The sequence below is a fragment of the Thamnophis elegans genome, chromosome 9 (assembly GCF_009769535.1).
Source record: "Thamnophis elegans isolate rThaEle1 chromosome 9, rThaEle1.pri, whole genome shotgun sequence".
In the NCBI taxonomy this organism is placed as follows: Eukaryota; Metazoa; Chordata; class Lepidosauria; order Squamata; family Colubridae; genus Thamnophis; species Thamnophis elegans.
The window spans coordinates 49,162,714-49,181,171 of NC_045549.1; the positions used below are offsets into that span (position 1 = coordinate 49,162,714).

At 35.8% G+C, this 18,458-nt stretch overlaps 1 protein-coding gene across 1 annotated transcript in view; it reads right to left on the reverse strand.

The window, feature by feature from the left end:
- The window catches only part of TRAPPC11 (trafficking protein particle complex 11), a 44,491-nt gene that overhangs the window by 21,755 nt on the left and 4,278 nt on the right, over positions 1-18,458 (reverse strand). Inside the window, exons 5-14 of the mRNA XM_032223706.1 lie at positions 18,192-18,306; positions 12,815-12,914; positions 12,075-12,148; positions 11,473-11,569; positions 9,478-9,611; positions 6,778-6,925; positions 5,645-5,738; positions 1,415-1,494; positions 1,264-1,342; positions 1,129-1,183 (exon numbers count right to left, since the gene is read on the reverse strand). Of these exons, the coding sequence (XP_032079597.1) occupies positions 1,129-1,183; positions 1,264-1,342; positions 1,415-1,494; positions 5,645-5,738; positions 6,778-6,925; positions 9,478-9,611; positions 11,473-11,569; positions 12,075-12,148; positions 12,815-12,914; positions 18,192-18,306 (976 nt within the window). The remainder of the gene's footprint in view (positions 1-1,128; positions 1,184-1,263; positions 1,343-1,414; positions 1,495-5,644; positions 5,739-6,777; positions 6,926-9,477; positions 9,612-11,472; positions 11,570-12,074; positions 12,149-12,814; positions 12,915-18,191; positions 18,307-18,458) is intronic.

Consider the following 18,458-nt stretch of genomic DNA (forward strand, 5'->3'; position numbering starts at 1 on the left):
CCGCTGGGTGACACTCGTGAATGGCCCAGTGCCCCTGTGAGTTTCCCCTCCCTCTGTGTCAGTTTGCCGCGCAGCGCGCACCGCACCATCCCCCCTCCTCACGTTCTAATGTAATGCAGGGCTGTCTTACGATTCCCCTTCCTCCCCCTCCTGCCGCTCTGCAACGATGTCCCACCTCCTCCTTGTTATGGCAAGCAGCCACATAGCGATGTCCCACCTCCTCTGGTACAGTGATCCAATGATAGGAATCACTGTGCCGTGTGTCATAGGAGGCGGGACATCGCTCCCGCGGCTGCACGGGACATCATCATCACAGTGGGACATCAGCATCATGAGGTGAGTGAAGTATTTCATTGAATACACCGCTAGTTTACTGTTTTTCTTTGAAATAAATATTCAAAAACATTATTGGTATCTATTTTTATTTTTGAAATTTACCGGTAGCTGCTGCATTTCCCACCCTAGGCTTATACTCGAGTCAATAACTTTTCCAGTTTTTTTGTGGTAAAATTAGGTGCCTCGGCTTATATTCGGGTCGGCCTATACTCGAGTATATACGGTGATTGTTTTTATTATATTTGATTTTATGGACTGTGGAAAATGAGGAAAGTTTAGAGATTTATATTATTGTGTTGTAAATTATTTGGAATCTTTGTATTCCAAATAGTTTTCAATAAAACAATACAAAGTTCAAATGTTCCCATAATCCCACAGTCTGTCAGTGTATTTATTTGTGTAATAAAGAAGTAACTATAACTACTTGATGACCTGCTGGTGATCAGTTAGCTTAACATACATTTAGCAAATGTATATGGTGGGTCAACCATTTTATAAGTTGGTCAACAATCTGGTGTTGTTAGAATTATGGTTAGTACAGGCATTAATCCTGAAAAGGGAAAGCTGCAAAACAGTTATCCTATAATTGGTCCTACTTTAGAAAAAGACAAATATTAAGGATCAGAGCTATATTATGTATACCATGAGAACTTGTATTTTTTTGTAATAATTTGGATCCCAAATTATATATTTCACCATATTGATGAGACAGAAAAATCTAATTCTCATAGTTTCTAGGTATATTAAAGTATTTAAAACTATGCCATACTACATTTATAAAGTCACACTTACTTCAAAGCTTTGGTGTAATCTTTAGCATAATAATATTCTTCACCCATCTGAACCACTGAAAAGAAAATGAGGTTATTTCCAGTACTTTAACACATTTAAACATCTTTTAAAGAGGTGTTTGAAAATGAAACTTACTCAAGTGACTTTTCATTCTTGGACACTTGTATCTCTTGAATTGCGTTACTGCATTACTCAACAAGGTGATTATTAGCTCCTAATAAAAAAAAATTGGCAGTTATATTTGAACTTACAAAAACTAGAAACTATAAACAGAAATCTAACTTACAGAATGGAGAACTTTCTTCTCTTTCAGTTGCAGTGCTAAGATTCCCACTTTCTCCTTTTCAGGATCATTAAGATCAAAACCTGCATAAGACAATGAAAAATCCATTTTAATGAGTTTTGCTGCAAGAGGGGTACATTATTATTACAACTGTTAAGGCACATGCTTAGTTCCAAGCCAGGAGTACATAGATTCCAAACACTTCTGTAACTTAGGAGAAAGAATGTTTGGAATTCTATCATATTCTTAGTTCTTTTGATAAGATTCATCTAAAAGAATCCCTGAAGGAATTAAATGTATCTGGAGTATTTTCAAACAGCTCCTGCAAGAAAACAATATTAATAACACCCCATCCGAAAACCTCATAATTGTTTCTTAGCAACAGCTAATTTACTCAGGCATTTCTAATAGGCAATATTCACTTGATTTATGCTACTTTGCAGATTGCAAATAGGAATGCATGTCTTGTATCACATATTTGCCATATGGCATTTATTTCATTTTTTTTAATCTTTATTCTCTTATGAGTAACATTTAAGACCAGACATTGAAACTGTAATCTCTCCAAATCTCTGCATATGCAACAAAATAAATAAATAGTTTTTCCATGGACTCTAATTCATTTCAATATGCAGATCTATTTTCTTCACTAACATCAGTGTAGAGAGTATAAATAATGCAAAGTGGATAGGGCAATATATGAATGGAGCCAAAAGTCTGCAATATTTCCTGGATTTTAGATTTTTTTTAACTATTATGCCTGTTTTAGGGCTACACCACACATTTCTCAGATGTTGCCCATTTCAAAACTGTGCAAAACCATGACAGTAATTTTTTAGGCATCTCAATCACAGTGGGACTTGAAGCAGTCCTCAACGGCCTTGGAGTTATAAATTGCCCATCCCTGATGTAGTGAAACTTGAAATTTGCCATGAAGCACGCTCATAACTTCCGGTAACTATTTCATCTGACTGTAAAATATTAGTTCAAACTTTAAGCCATGTTAAATTATGACTATTGAAGAAGCAGTGTTTTAAAAAACTACTTCGGAGAAACTGTTTTTAAAAAGTGTCTACTGGAAAACATCAACTAAGTCATATTTTTCTGTTGCAGTAAGTTGTTAAATATTTAGGAAATACGTATTAGGGGTTCCTGATATATTTATCATGAACCCAAAGCTGGGTTTCATGCCCAGTCCTACAAAACCAATTAATTCTCTCTTTTTTGTAATTGTATTTACAATACAATAGCAGAGTTGGAAGGGACCTTGGAGGTCTTCTAGTCCAATCCCCTGTCTAAGCAGTAAATCTTATACCGTTCCAGACAAATGGCTATCCAACATCTTCTTAAAGATTTCCAGTGTTGGGGCATTCACAACTTCTGGAGGCAAGCTGTTCCACTGATTAATTGTTCTAACTGTCAGTAAATTTCTCCTCAGTTCTAAGTTGCTTCTCTCCTTGGTTAGTTTCCACTCATTGCGTCTTGTTCTACCCTCAGGTGCTTTGGAGAATAGTTGGACTCCCTCTTCTTTGTGGCAACCCTTGAGATATTGGAACACTGCTATCATGTCTCCCCTAGTCATTCTTTTCATTAAACTAGACATACCCAGTTCCTGCACCCCTTCTTTGTATGTTTTAGCCTCCAGTCCCCTAATCCTCTTTGTTGCTCTTCTCTGCACTCTTTCTAGAGTCTCCACATCTTTTCTACATTGTGATGACCAAAACTGAATGCAGTATTCCAAGTGTGGCCTTACCAAGGCATTATAAAGTGGTATTAACACTTCACGTGATCTTGAGTCTATCCCTGTTTATGCAGCCTAGAACTGTGTTGGCTTTTTTGGCAGCTGCTGCACATTGCTGGCTCATATTTAAATGGTTGTCTACTAGGACTCCAAGATCCCTCTCACAGTTACTACTATTGAGCAAGGTACCACCTATACTGTACCTGTGCATTTCGTTTTTCTTGCCTAAATGTAGAACCTTACTCTTTTCACCATTGAATTTCATTTTATTAGATAGTGGCCAATGTTCAAGTTTGTCAAGATCCTTCTGTATCTTAAGCCTGTCTTCTGGAGTGTTGGCTATTTCTGCCAGCTTGGTGTCATCTGCAAATTTGATGAGTTCCCCATTTATTCCCTCATCCAAATAATTGATGAAGATGTTGAAGAGTACTGGGCCTAAAACAGAGCCTTGGGGTACTCCACTGCATACTTCCCTCCATGAAGATGCAATTCCATTAAGAACTATACGTTGAGTGAGGTTGGTCAGCCAGTTACAAATTCATCTGGTAGTGATGCTGTCCAACCCACATTCTTCTACTTTATCTAGTAGTAGGTTATGGGCTACCTTATCAAATGCCTTACTGAAGTCCAAGTAAACTACATCAACAACATTCCTCTGGTCCACTAATTTTGTCACTTGGCCAAAGGATGCAATAAGATTAGTCTGGCATGATCTGTTTTTGACAAACCTATGTTGGCATTTGGCTATTACTTTGTTTACTTCTAAGTATTCGCTAATTCGTTGCTTGATTATCTTTTCCAGAATCTTTCCTGGTATTGCGGTCAGGCTGATAGGTCTATAGTTTCCTGGATCTATTTTTTCCCTTTTTTTGAAGATGGGAACCACATCAGCTCTTTTCCAGTCCTCTGGCAGTTCCCCCGTGCTCCAGGGTCTCTGAAAGATATAGTTCAGTGGTTCTGAGATTTCATCTGCCAGTTCCTTCAGAACCCTGGGTTGTAATCCATCCGGTCCTGATGATTTGAACTTGACTAGGGTAGACAGGTGCTCACCATTTTCTTCCCTATTTCAATTTTTGTGGTGCTGTTTTTGATAGGTTGGACAGTTTTATCCCTTTGTGTAAAGACAGATGTAAAAAATGAGTTAAATAGTTCTGCTTTCTCCCTGTTGCTTGTCACCTTCTTGCTACTTTCTCCCAGCAATGGACCAATTGTTTTCTTAACCTTTTTCTTGTTTTTAACATGTTGGAAGAAGCTTTTCTTGTTATTTTTTTACTTTTGTGGCAAGCCTTTCTTCATTGTGAACCTTAGCTTTCCTTACTTCTTCTTTACAGGCTCAGGCTATTTGCTGATATTCTGCCTTAGCTATGTCCCCCCCTTTCCAAGACTCTGGTTTGACTTTGTTCTACTACTTGTGTTTGCATAACGTTGAATTCCAATATTGCATGGTCACTTGCCCCCAGGGTTCCTATGACTTCAACACCTTCTACCATTTCCTCTCTGTTAGTGAGAATTAAGTCTAATATGGCCGATCCCCTTGTTCCATTCTCTACTTTTTGGGAAACAAAGTTGTCTGCGAGGTTCATTAGGAACCTGTTGGATCTTCCACTTGGTGCAGAGTTTGTTTTCCAGTTGATGTCACGGTAGTTAAAATCCCCCATTACTATTGTAGCGTGCTTGCTACATACCTTAGTTAGCTGACTAGCGAAAAGTTCATCTACTTCCTCTGCTTGATTGGGTGGTCTGTAGTATAGACAATGTCATTCCCCGCCCCACCCTTTAATATTGACCCAAATGCATTCAAGATAGTTCTCATCATTGTTGTGCTCTATTTCCGTAGAGATGTAGTTATTTCTTATATATAGTGCAACTCCACCTCCTCTTTTATTTGGTCTATTTCTTTTAAATAATTGAAATCCTTCTAGCTATATGTTCCATTTGTGGGTTTCATCCCACCAAGTTTCTGTAATGGCAACAATATCGTATCTGCCCTCATTTACTTGAATTTCTAATTCACCCTGTTTATTCCTCATACTCTGTGCATTGGTGTATAGACATTTGAGTCCATTTTGATTGACCCTGTGTTTATTGTCTACATAACCTGTGTTACTCCTGACTGCCCCTATTTTCTTGCCACTTGTATGATACATGCACACGGTATGGCACTCACTATTAAATGCTTGGTTTTGCTTGACAGCAGGAGTGATAATCTTACCCGCACAAACATCTGTTACATGCACTGATAACCCTATGAGTTTTAGATTGCTGGGGACAGAAATGTTATGTATCAATTAATTATCTTTCCCCGCTGTTCAGTTTAAATGTTTAATTCATTCAAAAGAACACAAACAAGTGCTGAGCTGAACAAGGAAGCGCAGAATTCTGTTACCATCTCTGATCAGTTTATAAGATCTACAAATTTATCTTCACATTTTCTAGCATAAATGTTTATTAAGTTATTTGTTTTTTAATTAAGAAATTAAAAATATATTTACTTAATATTCCTTGCCTCCATGGCCTTTGTCCATAAAAGTCAAGCATTCCAGTTGGTGTTTCCAATGGATCCGGATTTGGATATATCACAGAAGACTGTAAATTCAGCAAATTTTTTCTTTACATTTGATTTTTAATGTGTAATCAAAGTAATAATGAAATAACAAGTCAAGGAAGAAGAAACATGAGTTCATAGAAGAACAAGCCTGCACCAACATAGTATTTCATACAAAATGCAAAAATATCAACTGAATCATAAGATATTAAATTAAATCCAAGAATAAATACACTCTTTAGCTAACTAAATATCAGTTATATTGATAATAAATATTTAAGCACAGAAATCACAATTGATAAGGAGAAAAGTACATGTTTTGCCTGGCAATCTGAAAAGCTATACTACATTCCTTTTTGTTAGCAAACTTTCAGTAAAAATACATATTACTGTATAGTCATTCTATCATTTAATGTAGCATGGCTTATAATTAAAATTTGCACACAGGATTGTAGCTCCACTGTAAAACAGTGGATTGGGATATTAAAAACATTAAATTTAGAGTATCCAACATTTATTTTGCATTTACTATAAAACTTCAAAATTTCAGGTTTCACATTCAAGATTTATATTGAACATGGAAAATGCTTACAACTCAGGTAAGATAGATGATTCTTTAGCACATACACATTGGTTATTAGTGTCAACTTGGGAAGGATAATCATTTGATATTAATCTGTAAGGTATTCTTTATCTGAAATTCATTCAGATTACTTAAGGAACGCCCAGCATTATTTTAGGACCTTATCTAATTAGTGCGATTTGCAGATAATCCATGACTAAATTTGATGTTTAAATAAGCTGCATAGCCATACACAAAAGTGCATGTATGAATGCCTTGTACACAAAGGAATGAACATATATCAGTTCTTTACAGAATACTGGTAATAGAGTACATTTCAATGACTTGAAGAAAACTCTTTTGCACACAAGTACCAAATACTATAATTCTTTGGTATGTCAATTTGCCAGAATACCAGCTTGCCAGAAGTAAACAAAGGGTTACTAAAAACCATGATACAGAAAAATATATGATCTTACTACAGAGTTTCATGAGCTGTAAAATAATATATGACTCACCTCATGATTGCAATGAACATTTGCCAATTGCTTCTGTTCTTGGGCATAATATGCTGCCTGCTGATAATAGAAACCTGGGTTTTGTGTTTGAATAGCTGTCAACCCTAGTTTAATAGCTTCATCAAATAGATCTCCAAAAGCCTGAAATCTGTTAAGAAACCATAAACATAGACTTTAATATTTTACCAAAAGTTGAACTGAAAATAAAAGTCATGATAAGAGGCAATTCATGAATATATAAGGTCCTAAGAATCTAAATTTAAAGAAGCACTTTAAATTTTCCAGCTTTCATAATTATATAAAAAAACCCAAAACAATGTGTTACTGTATATACTCGAGTATAAGCCTAGTTTTTCAGCCCACTTTTTGGGCTGAAAAAAGCCGCCTCGGCTTATACTCGAGTCAGTGAAAAATTTGCCCGAAATGGAGGAGAAAAAGGGGCGGGGCCATGCCGCTGGGTGACACTCGTGAATGGCCCAGTGCCCCTGTGAGTTTCCCCTCCCTCTGTGTCAGTTTGCCGCGCAGTGCGCACCGCACCATCCCCCCTCCTCACGTTCTAATGTAATGCAGGGCTGTCTTACGATTCCCCTTCCTCCCCCTCCTGCCGCTCTGCAACGATGTCCCACCTCCTCCTTGTTATGGCAAGCAGCCACATAGCGATGTCCCACCTCCTCTGGTACAGTGATCCAATGATAGGAATCACTGTGCCGTGTGTCATAGGAGGCGGGACATCGCTCCCGCGGCTGCACGGGACATCATCATCACAGCGGGACATCAGCATCATGAGGTGAGTGAAGTATTTCATTGAATACACCGCTAGTTTACTGTTTTTCTTTGAAATAAATATTCAAAAACATTATTGGTATCTATTTTTATTTTTGAAATTTACCGGTAGCTGCTGCATTTCCCACCCTAGGCTTATACTCGAGTCAATAACTTTTCCAGTTTTTTGTGGTAAAATTAGGTGCCTCGGCTTATATTCGGGTCGGCCTATACTCGAGTATATACGGTATGTGTCACAAAATGTAAGAATAAGAAACACATTTCTTTTCATTGTTTCCCTAGGCTTCTTTGCAGGGTTGCAATCATAATACATCAGCTATTAATGTCAATTTTAAAAAGGAAACGTATTAGCAGTATTAATAAGCTTTTATCATGGTGATTGCTAATTGCACTAGAGATACACAAGGCTCACTAGGTGACTTACTCAGGCAAGTTTATTTATATATTTACCGTGTTTCCCCGAAAATTCAACAGATCCCGATACTAAGCCCAATCGGGCTTTTCAGCACATGGGTTAAAATACCCCCCCAAAAAATAAGTCCCCCCAAAACTACTTAAATGCATGCATGACGAGAGACAGCAGGCTTTTCGGGTGTTCACCAAATCCGAAAGATAAGGGTAATGCCGAGGGGGTATGTGAGAAGAAAGAAGAGGGTTGTGATTTTTTTTTTTTTTTGCAAGTTTAAATGTGTCACGTTTTTCACCTGGAAACCCAACGGTCCTGCAACCCACCACACACCCCTCTATCTCTCTCGCCCTCTCCGCGCGGCGCCTAAACTTCTCAGGACATCGCCTGGCAAAGCCCACGCCAAGCGGGTGTGGTGCCTCCTTTTGACAGCCAGACTGTCTTTCTACCTTTTTGTTAAGCATGCCTGAATGGAAAGTGCTGCTCCCACGGAGGGAGATCAGTTTGACTTTGGGAGCCGCATTTTGAATGCTCCAACGCTTGTCACGGTTGACAGCTATCGCCTCAGTTCTTATCGGGCAGCAGCGAGGCTTTTCGGCTTTCCTTGCTTTTGGGAGCCAACTTTGGCGGACGTGGGGCATTCCATGCTGACTGACAGCTCTCGCTGCGATTGTCATTGAGTAGCGACGAGGCTGCTTTTAGAGGAGTTTGAAGCCTCCCTTGCAAGTAGAGGCAAATGTTATCTATTCCCCTCTACGAGAGGAGGAGGAAAAAGGAGGAGGAAGTTGCATGAGTGGGGAAGCTTGGAGGTGAAAGGAGGTGAGAGGCATTGAGAAACTCTCCCCCCCCCATCCCAAGCACAACACCTGCCTCATATCCGCCCTGTCCAGCTGGTGCGGTTCTGCTTTTTGCAAAGAAAAGTAGGAGGGGGGTGGGGAAGTCCCAAGGCAAGAAATGTGCCTTGCAGGATATCTAATATCCCATTAAGCTGAGCCTCCCCCTTGACTTTCCCTCCTTTCCCCTGCCAAAGTCTCTGGCCTGGCTCATCCCGTGGCCCCCCCCCCCGATAATAAGGCCACAGCCATATTTCGAGGGTCAAAAGAAAATAAGACTCTGTCTTATTTTGGGGGAAACACTGTATATTCATATATACGTGTACATATATATAGCATATGTACATACATACCCCGCCCACACATACACGTGTGTGTCTGTAAATCCCACTTTTATTATGTTTACAAATAACTCAAGGGGTTGAACAAATGTAACACACCTTCCTCCTCCTAGACCAAACTGGCTGTCATCTCACAGACTGTCACTGTGAGAATAAAATTATAGGAGACACCTTCCCCCACCCCCGCATACTTTGAGTTCAGAGAAAAAAATAGGATATAAAGTCAACAAATGACATTATTTCATTATTGCCAGCTTAATTCTGAGTCATACAGTCTTGAACTACCCAAAGTAATTAATTAGCCAAGCATAATACTAAAAATACTTTAAAAACATACTGTTTTGACATCCAGGCAGCATGCTCAAAAGCCAACTCTGTACTTCCTATTTTTTTCTTGCATAGATCTATATGTTTCCTAAATTGTTCAATTGCATCCAGTGGTGTATTATGCTGAAAACACAGGCGACAGATCTAAAAAGATGAGAAATTAGAACACTTTATAAAGGTTAGAAACTCAAATTCAGTATAATGAAATTGTATATTTATGTAGCAAGCCATATCACTTTTATGTTTTCATGTGAATCTTTCTATATCTAACCCTTAAATACCTTCATATGTTAAGAGTGCTAGGGTGATGAAAATAATCAAACTGAAAAGGCTAATAATTGAGGACTAAAAGAATGGATTCCATTCATTCCCAAATAATCTAAATGTTTAATCTCAAAGATGCAAAGAACAATGCTGAAAAATCTGGTCTCCCCAGAAGAGGTAGTCTCAGATTTTTCCATCTGAGCCAGTTTAAGGTCTGTCCACAAAGCTTTTTATCTTAAAGGCTAGTCTTTTTCTTCTTCTATTGCTAGGAAGAACAGAACAGGCATCAAATGTATTCCAGAATGCTCTGAACCTGAACCACAACAAAAGAATGGTGAAGCTGTAGTCCAGTGCAGGCATCAGATTGTCCACCCCTTTGATACAGTATATGAAGAAAGGTCACGTGTTTAGCAGAAACCTTTTGCCTTGCTTTTCTGCCCTTACTCTCTCCTCAACCAGCTTCAATGTATTCAACAGATTATCCTAAAATGCACATTGCCCTCAAATCACTACTTAAGAAACTCTATGGCAACTACCAAAAAGATAGCTAAATGTAAACAAAAAACCATGATATATCTTTTTTTTTAGCAAAAAGGGATGAATTATAAGTGATTTCCCAATAAAGCTATCTGTTAAGACTTCAGATTTGAAGACAAAAAGGCAATTTAAAGCATATGCGGGCTCCCACATAATTCATGGAAGACAAAGGTACTCCGAAGAGTTCTCCACATGCTCTGAACCATCTTTGTGATTTTAAATTTTAAAATGCTGCAGAAGCCTAGAACGTATGGATGAATCTTTGCAGTTTCCACAGCAACTGATTATATCAACAATTTGATAATCAACTTTTTCTTAAATCAAAGTAGCAACACTTAGAAATCCCCATTTAAAAGTTCCACTGGCAGTGAATTTGAAGAAGTGCATATTGCAGTCATTCAAAGTAGACAATTTGCATCCCACATGTGGATCTTGGGAACCTTGACTGGTCATTCTTTATCTTCAAGCTCCTGAACTACCATCTCTGATGTCTATGGAGATTCTCAGTCATCTAGGTAAAAGTCCACATTCTGGACAGAGAGAATCACTAGTTTGAAAGAAGAGTAAAAGAGGCTATCAACAACACTCTCTCAACAGACAGGAAGGAATATCACCTATCTCCTGTTTACAACACAGTCCTTTCAGCAGTTCCAAGAAGATTCCAGACCCATTTGCATTGATTTAGATGACCCTGAAGGCACAGATAAACCCACAAGTGGCCTCAATGACTCTCAGAAAGAGTGCTGAAAACCAGATAACGGCAAATGAATCCTTCCATCTCTCACTCCCCATTCAGTCAGAACTGAAGAAGCTTCTTGGATAAGAGCAAAAATGCCTTCCTCAAGGAAAAAAGAAAGTCCAGTTGAGATTTGAAAAGGCACTTTTGAGATACTCTCTCCAATGTGTAGACATTTGCCATCCAAATGCTTTATAAGCTAGAAGGATCAGGATTGTAACAGCCAGTATGTAGTCTCCTTAGTTAGAAATTGCACTGGCACCTGTCACCCAACTGACTGGTTTTCTGAGAATTACTGACATATGGTCAGCAATACATCGCCTATTATCACATTCCAACATCAAGGATAAAAATGTTCTTGTCATATATATGTTTCTAGATATCTACAAAATTTTAATACATGTATAAATTGGTATTATTCTACCTTTAGCCTAAAAGTAGTGCAAGTAAAAATAATATAGTTGTTACCTTGTAATTTATAAATCCTGCCATAGTCTTGATTTCCAGCATATTTGTTTCATGAGCTCTCAATTCATGTACAAGATTAAAGGCAGTTTTGTAGTTTCTAAACATAAAATAGTATTCATTTGGAATATAAAATACCGTTAAACAATCCCAAAATCCCAAAGCTTCAATGATAAACATGGTAACCTTAACCCTAACTCTAACCCTTTCCTCAGTCAACAATTTTTCCAAAAGAGCACTTCTTCACATCTTTCAGGTACTCCACCATTTAATTATTGCCATCAAATTGGTGTCAACTCTTAGGTACATTTTATCTAGGATGAATCTCACTAACTTTTGATTTATTTAAGAAATTAAGAGTTGTGCTCATCATGCTGAAATGAATCAATATTGTTGGTATTATACCATAAGGCAGTTACTATCTTTGAGTGAAGTTATTTGAGGAGAAGAACATGCAGTATGTACTTAAAACCTGGAAAATAGCAGGAGGTGATTTAACAACTACCACATATAAAATCTTTCCATTCTTCTTCCACCCATTCTCTGCCTTTGATGAACAGAGACCTTCACTTACTATTTCAGTATTTGGGGGGGGAAATACTTACTTTAGAGCATTTAATGTGTCTTGCTTCAACTCACTGAAGAATGCTATTTTGAACTGGTGTCTAACAAACAAAAGCTGTAACATAACCAATTTGCAACATTTTAATTTTAACTATAAACGTTCTAATGTAGGCAACATTAAATGAGGATCAATATCTATTCATACTTAGCTAAAAGGTAAGCCTGACATGTTTTCAGTGGGTTTCAATTAATTTTGTTCACTAGCATAAGCTTTATTTTTGCTGCTAGATTGCACTTTGTAATTTGCTTTTATAGGGCTTCTAAAATTTGCATTTGGATGTTTTATCATTATATTTTACAATCTCTAGGCAATTTTAGTAAAACAGCAGGATATAAATAATTTTCCCAAACTGCTTTTCATTTCTTCTTTATCTTTTTTCTGATACACAAACAGATATACAGATGCAAACACAAGTCATTCCTTCTTCCATTTTTCAATATAATGAAACATTAATTTTCTAATCAAAACAACAGTAAAAGTAATATTACTTGTTAACAGAAATTAATAAACAACAGCACTGAAACATCACAAAAATGCCTTTGTGAATAAACTTTATTTTAATGGTAGTTTACCTAATGAAATGTCAATAAAGAAAATATTTTATAAGTAACTCTTATACTAATATTACCTTTTAATAATGTTACATATTTGTATTCTTTAAGATCTTACTTCTAATGCTTCATTAATAGTAGTTTACTTTATCAGTAATCTTAATAATACCTGATGTGTTGTTTTGTTCAAATATTCTTTATGAGATTTTACTCTTCGTATTTCTGTGTAGTAATAGGTCTGAGCATGTTCATAGAAAGCATTTTCTAACCTATGAAAGAAAATTGCACACTTTTTTTTAGAAACAAAAAAAAAGACACATTTCAGAATATATATAAAATTAGTTAGGGAAAGTCCTATACAGACTGATAATGTTTCTCTGAAAGCATTCAAGTTATATTTATATTTTGCACTTAACTCCTTCTAACTATTTAAAGGATTTTAAAAGAATGATTTATGTTAACCACCCTTAAACAGTTACTATTTATTTAATGAAAATAATCTCAACTGTCTTTCTCAACTATTACATGCTTTATTTGAGGAGAATAACTACTTCTTCCCACTACTTAATAATTTTCACAAATATTTATTTAAAACTTTGCTGAAAAGTTCTCAGAAGTCCAAACAGGGAAAAAAAATGGCAAATTACCACAACAAAGTATATGCTTTATATGCTTACCTAGGAATTAATTCAGAAAATGTTTATTTTAATCTGATATCCAAATAGACTATAAAGCCCATAACTAATGAACTTGTCTATGAAGGCTTTTAATTGCGGACTCACTGAGAAACAAATATGGGGGTAGGGGGATTACTAAACAATCTTGAAAGCCAACTGGATTGATGTATTTGTTAGCACTGTAGAACAGTTCAAGGAACTTTTAACAGATAGAACTGTTAAATAATTTATATAAATAAGTTAAATAATATACACAAATATTTTCAAACACTTTTTATTTCTTGGCCCCTAGCAACTACATTCTGACAGTCCAGATCAAAATATTAGTGCTTACCATCTCAATTTTATTTTTAATTTGAAAAATAAATGAATGGAAAATTGACATACTGTAAAGCAGTCAATAGTCTCCAACATCAGTTTGTTTTGTAAAAAGTTTCTGGGCTAGACTTTGTTCTTAAAAGGAATTTTGGGAAAATGAAAATAATGGATTGCTATAGCTCAGTACTTTGTTTTGCTAAAAAGAAGATAAAGGGAAGCTAGATATAGCAGGGAAAGTTCAGAAGAGTACTAGGGATGGCTGAGATGTATGAAATGAAAATTATGTGATTTTGTGTGAATATTTTTGTGAATCTGTAAAATTTCATCCAAAGCAGGCATTTTATTCATTTTTTTAAATCCAGCCTTTATTACTTTATAAATTACTCAAAGCAGCAAACAATAATACTCTCCTCCTCCTATTTTCCCCACAACAATTACCCTGTGAGGTGAAGGCTAAGAGAGTGATTGGCTCAAAGTAACAGTAACAGTAAAATTATGGGTAACCTCTGTTCCCCCTCCGTGTAGAAGCACGGCATGCTTTTGGAGGGGGAAGACCTTTTATTTGGCTTATTTCAATATTAAACTCTCACCACAGGATTTCTGTACTTTTTGAATTTTGCAAAATGTTTGGAGTTTCTTTTTTAAATTTTTACTTTATCTTGGATTGAAATATACAAGCAAAGATTGAGGGAGGCTGGATGGATTTATTACACATAATTGGAAATCACTTCTATTTGGACTTTTTTTGGGAAGATAGACTTATTGTGGAGATTAAATCTATTATATTTAATTTGACAACAATTGAAAAGAGATGACAGTAAGAAAGAAATGTGGATATTTGATCCAGGGTGAATTATTTTTAACTTTTGGAATGATTTGGGATAGATAATATATCATGGTAAACTTTCTATTAGAATGGATTATAATAAAATATTGTTAACAAAGAATTTTGAAACTTTAATATTGTCCGGCTGATGACCTCTTTCTATCCGTCCACCATAGAAAGTGTCCTCACATATTGCATTACAGTATGTCATGCTGGTTTAACAGCTGTGGACAGGAAGGCACTACAGCGAGTGATCAATTCGGCACAAGAAACCATTGGTGGCCCTCTGACACCACTGGATCACATCGCCAGGTCTTGATGCTTTAGCAGAGTAAGGAAGATACTCAGTGATGATTCACACCCTGGTCAGTGTCTCTTTGAACTTTTACCATCGGGCAGAAGACATCAGAGTATAGCCAGCCAAACAAATAGTTTTAAAAATAGTTTCTATCCTTGGCCTGTCAGACTTTTAAATACAACCATAACCACTCCATGACCAGTTTTTTCTTTTTCTTTCTTTTTTCGTTTCTGCTATAATTTTGTACCAGTGAAGCTAAAACCAATTTCGTTGTATTTATTTTGTACAATGACAAGAAAGATTATACTATACTATACTATCATTCTTCCTATTATTTTATCACTAATATAATATAGAGAAGACAGGTCAATAATTTGCAAATAGATTTAATAGTTTAAAAATTTGGGGAGAGGCTGTTTCACAAGGAGTGGGAATCAATTTCATAGTAATGTATTTTTTTTTAATTAAAATATTTTAATATTTTTTTTATTTGACATTTTCCAAAAATTAGAATCAAAATTACACTTTTCCAGCTTTTTGTTATCAGTATTTTTGATTTCGGGTTTTCCATTTTCCATTCTATTATTTTATACATATTCTTCTTTGTTTACTTTCTCATTTTTACAATATATACATCTATATACAATATTTCCATCTCTATTGCTTTCTAAATATATGCCATCTCTTTTCATTGTGTTTGCTATGTTCCTTATGCATTGATTTTACACCTCTTTTCAAGCCAGTTATACCACCTGTTCCATATCTTGTAGTACTGTTTCCTCTCTGTCTCTTAGTTCCATCATTAGTTTGTCCATTTCTGAGCATTCTAACACCTTTTTTATGGTTTCTGCATTTGATGGAATAGTTTTTAGTTCCCAACTTTGGGCATATGACATTCTGGCAGCAGTGGTTATATGAAGCATTAAATATTGGATATCCTCACTAATATTTTTTATTATTATTCCTAGAAAAAACAGCTCAGGGTTCATGTCAATTTTTTGTTCTATTATTTCTTGTAAACATTTTTGAATTTTGGTCCAGAATTCTTTGGCTTTCGGACACGTCCACCACATATGATAGAAGATTCCCTGTTGGTGGTTACATTTCCAACAGTTTGGAGATCTATTTGGGAACATTTTGGCCAATCTCACCGGGGATAAATGCCACCTATAAAACATTTTGTAAATGTTTTCCTTATAAGATGCTGACAGTCAATTTATAATTTTTCCCCATACTTTTTCCCAGTGCTCCAATTCAATATTATATCTGAAATTTTTAGCCCTTCACGGTTTCCTCCTCCATTTTGAATTTTAAAAGACAATTGTATGTTATTGTAATTATTTTTTCTTCTGTTCTTCTTACTATTTTGTTGTTCATTTTGAAATCCGTACTGTTCTAAGTCCTTTTTGTATCTTGTTAGAATTTGTAGGTATGGCCACCAGCCTAATTCAATTCCCTGTAATTTTAACTCCTGATTTTTTTTAAGTTTTCCTTGCCCATCCAATAACTCCTTATATGTCAATATCATATTCAAATCTATTACATTGGTATAGATAATTGCTTCCATGGTTGATATTCATCTGGGTATTTTTGTGTAGAAGTTTATTTTGATTTTCCTCCATATTTCTAGTAAGGCTCCTCTTACCTGATGCCTCTGAAAATATTTATGGGCTTTACTCTTTCCCTCCCAGATAAAAGCATGCCAGCCCACCTGTAAATCATGACCCTCTATCGTCAATATTCTTTTATTTTGAAATATTATCCATTCTTTGAGCCAGATTGTTACCACTGCTGCCTTATAATAAAGCTCCCAATCTGGGAGGCCAAATCCTCCTTTAATTCTAAAGTCCTGTAGTAATTTTAATTTTATCCTAGCTTTTTTCCCCAGCCAAATAAATTTTAAAATTATTTTCTTTAGTTCCACAAAAAAAAAAAAAAAAAAAAAATCCCTAATTTTACTGGTACAGTTTGGAATAGAAATAAAATTTTTGGTAAGATATTCATTTTTATGGTTGCAATTTTCCCCATCGGTGATAATTGTAATTTAGCCCAATTTTCCATGTCCTTTTGTATTTGTTGTAATAATTTTGAATAATTGTCTTCTTTTACATTTAGCAGTTAGCCAGATTTCAAGATTTTTTACCTTTTTACCTATTTGCATTTCCAATTCTCTTAATTCCTTATTTTGCCTTTATGTAAGATATTTAGTAATCGTTGTTTTATTTTTATTTATTTTTAAGCCTACAACTTTACCAAATTCCTCTACTTCATAGTAATGTATTAATCATTATTCAATTGGGGGGGGGGTAATATATGTATATAATATGTTGCCTTTTTGTGCATCTTTTTCTTTTTTAATCTTGATTGTTTTGTGGATTTTTTCCTTTTTTATTTTTTGGAGTTTTGTATTTTAGCCTTTACTTCAAAATAAAAACAGATAATAAACATTTTAAAAATTCATAAATGCCTCTAGCTGAAAATGTTTTAGATCCAAGTATACTTTTGGCAAGGTATTCATCCTTTTTCCCCTTCAATCACTGAGGGACGAAAGGGCTTAATTGTAATAACCTAAACGTGTAAGCTTGGAAATGACATTTGAGTAGGATTCAGAAAAAATAAAAGTAACAGCAACTTAACACATCTGTTTTAACTTTTCCCTTAACAAAATTAAATTGCCCCAAAAATGGAGAGGGATCTTTTTTCCTACTTAATTTTGATCGAATAATCTTGGGGCTCTGGAGTTCCTAGTCCCACTTTATGTCAGTAAAAAGTTATTTTAAATTGTGAAAAGCATTGTTATACCAATTACATTACAGTAAATTATACCAGCATACTTCTAAGGATATCAACAAAGATTACTGCCTCTCAAGAAGTACCGTATTTTTCGGACTATAAGATGCACCTTTTTCTCTCAAAAAAGAGGCTGAAAACCTGGGTGCATCTTATACACTGAATATAGCATTTTTTTGCCTCCTAAAACTCCGCCCCTTCACCAAAATGGTCGTGCATAGCTTGTAGGAAGAGTTCAGAGAGCTCCTGGGGGGCGGGGAAGGCAGAAATGAGCAAAAAATGGGTCGTTTTTTGCTCAATTTTGCCCCACCCCCACCCCCAGGAGCACACTATAAGCTTCCTAATGCCCTTTTTTGACAAAAAAAACTGGGCCCATTTTTGCGAAAAACAGGCAGTTTTTTTGCTCGTTTTTGTCCCCCTCATCCCCCAGGAGCACTCTACAAGCCTCCTAAGGACTATTCATGCCCTTTAAAAAAAAAAAAACTACACCCGTTCTCATGGAAAACAGGCCGTTTTGGGAGGTTTGCAGAGTGTAAAAACTTTTTTAAAAAATTTGCCTCTTCAAAACCTTGGTGCGTCTTATACTCCAGAAAATATGGTAATACAGAAAAGCCTATATTTTGCATTATCTGCTTACCTTATAATGTAACCTACAAGATGATCAGTGTGTGGCAAAACAAATAGGGACTTTCCAGAGAGGTCACAAACATTACATAAAGCTGCTGCCCTTTCTGAAGCAATAACATCTTCTCCTAAAGCAAATACAGACAAGCACATTAAAAATGATTTGAATGATCTTAATTCAAATATTCACAAACTTTATTATGATGAATTTAGGAAACAATGAAACTGAAAACAGCCATACAAGATAAAAAAATGTGAAGAAAACAGTACATAGAATCAC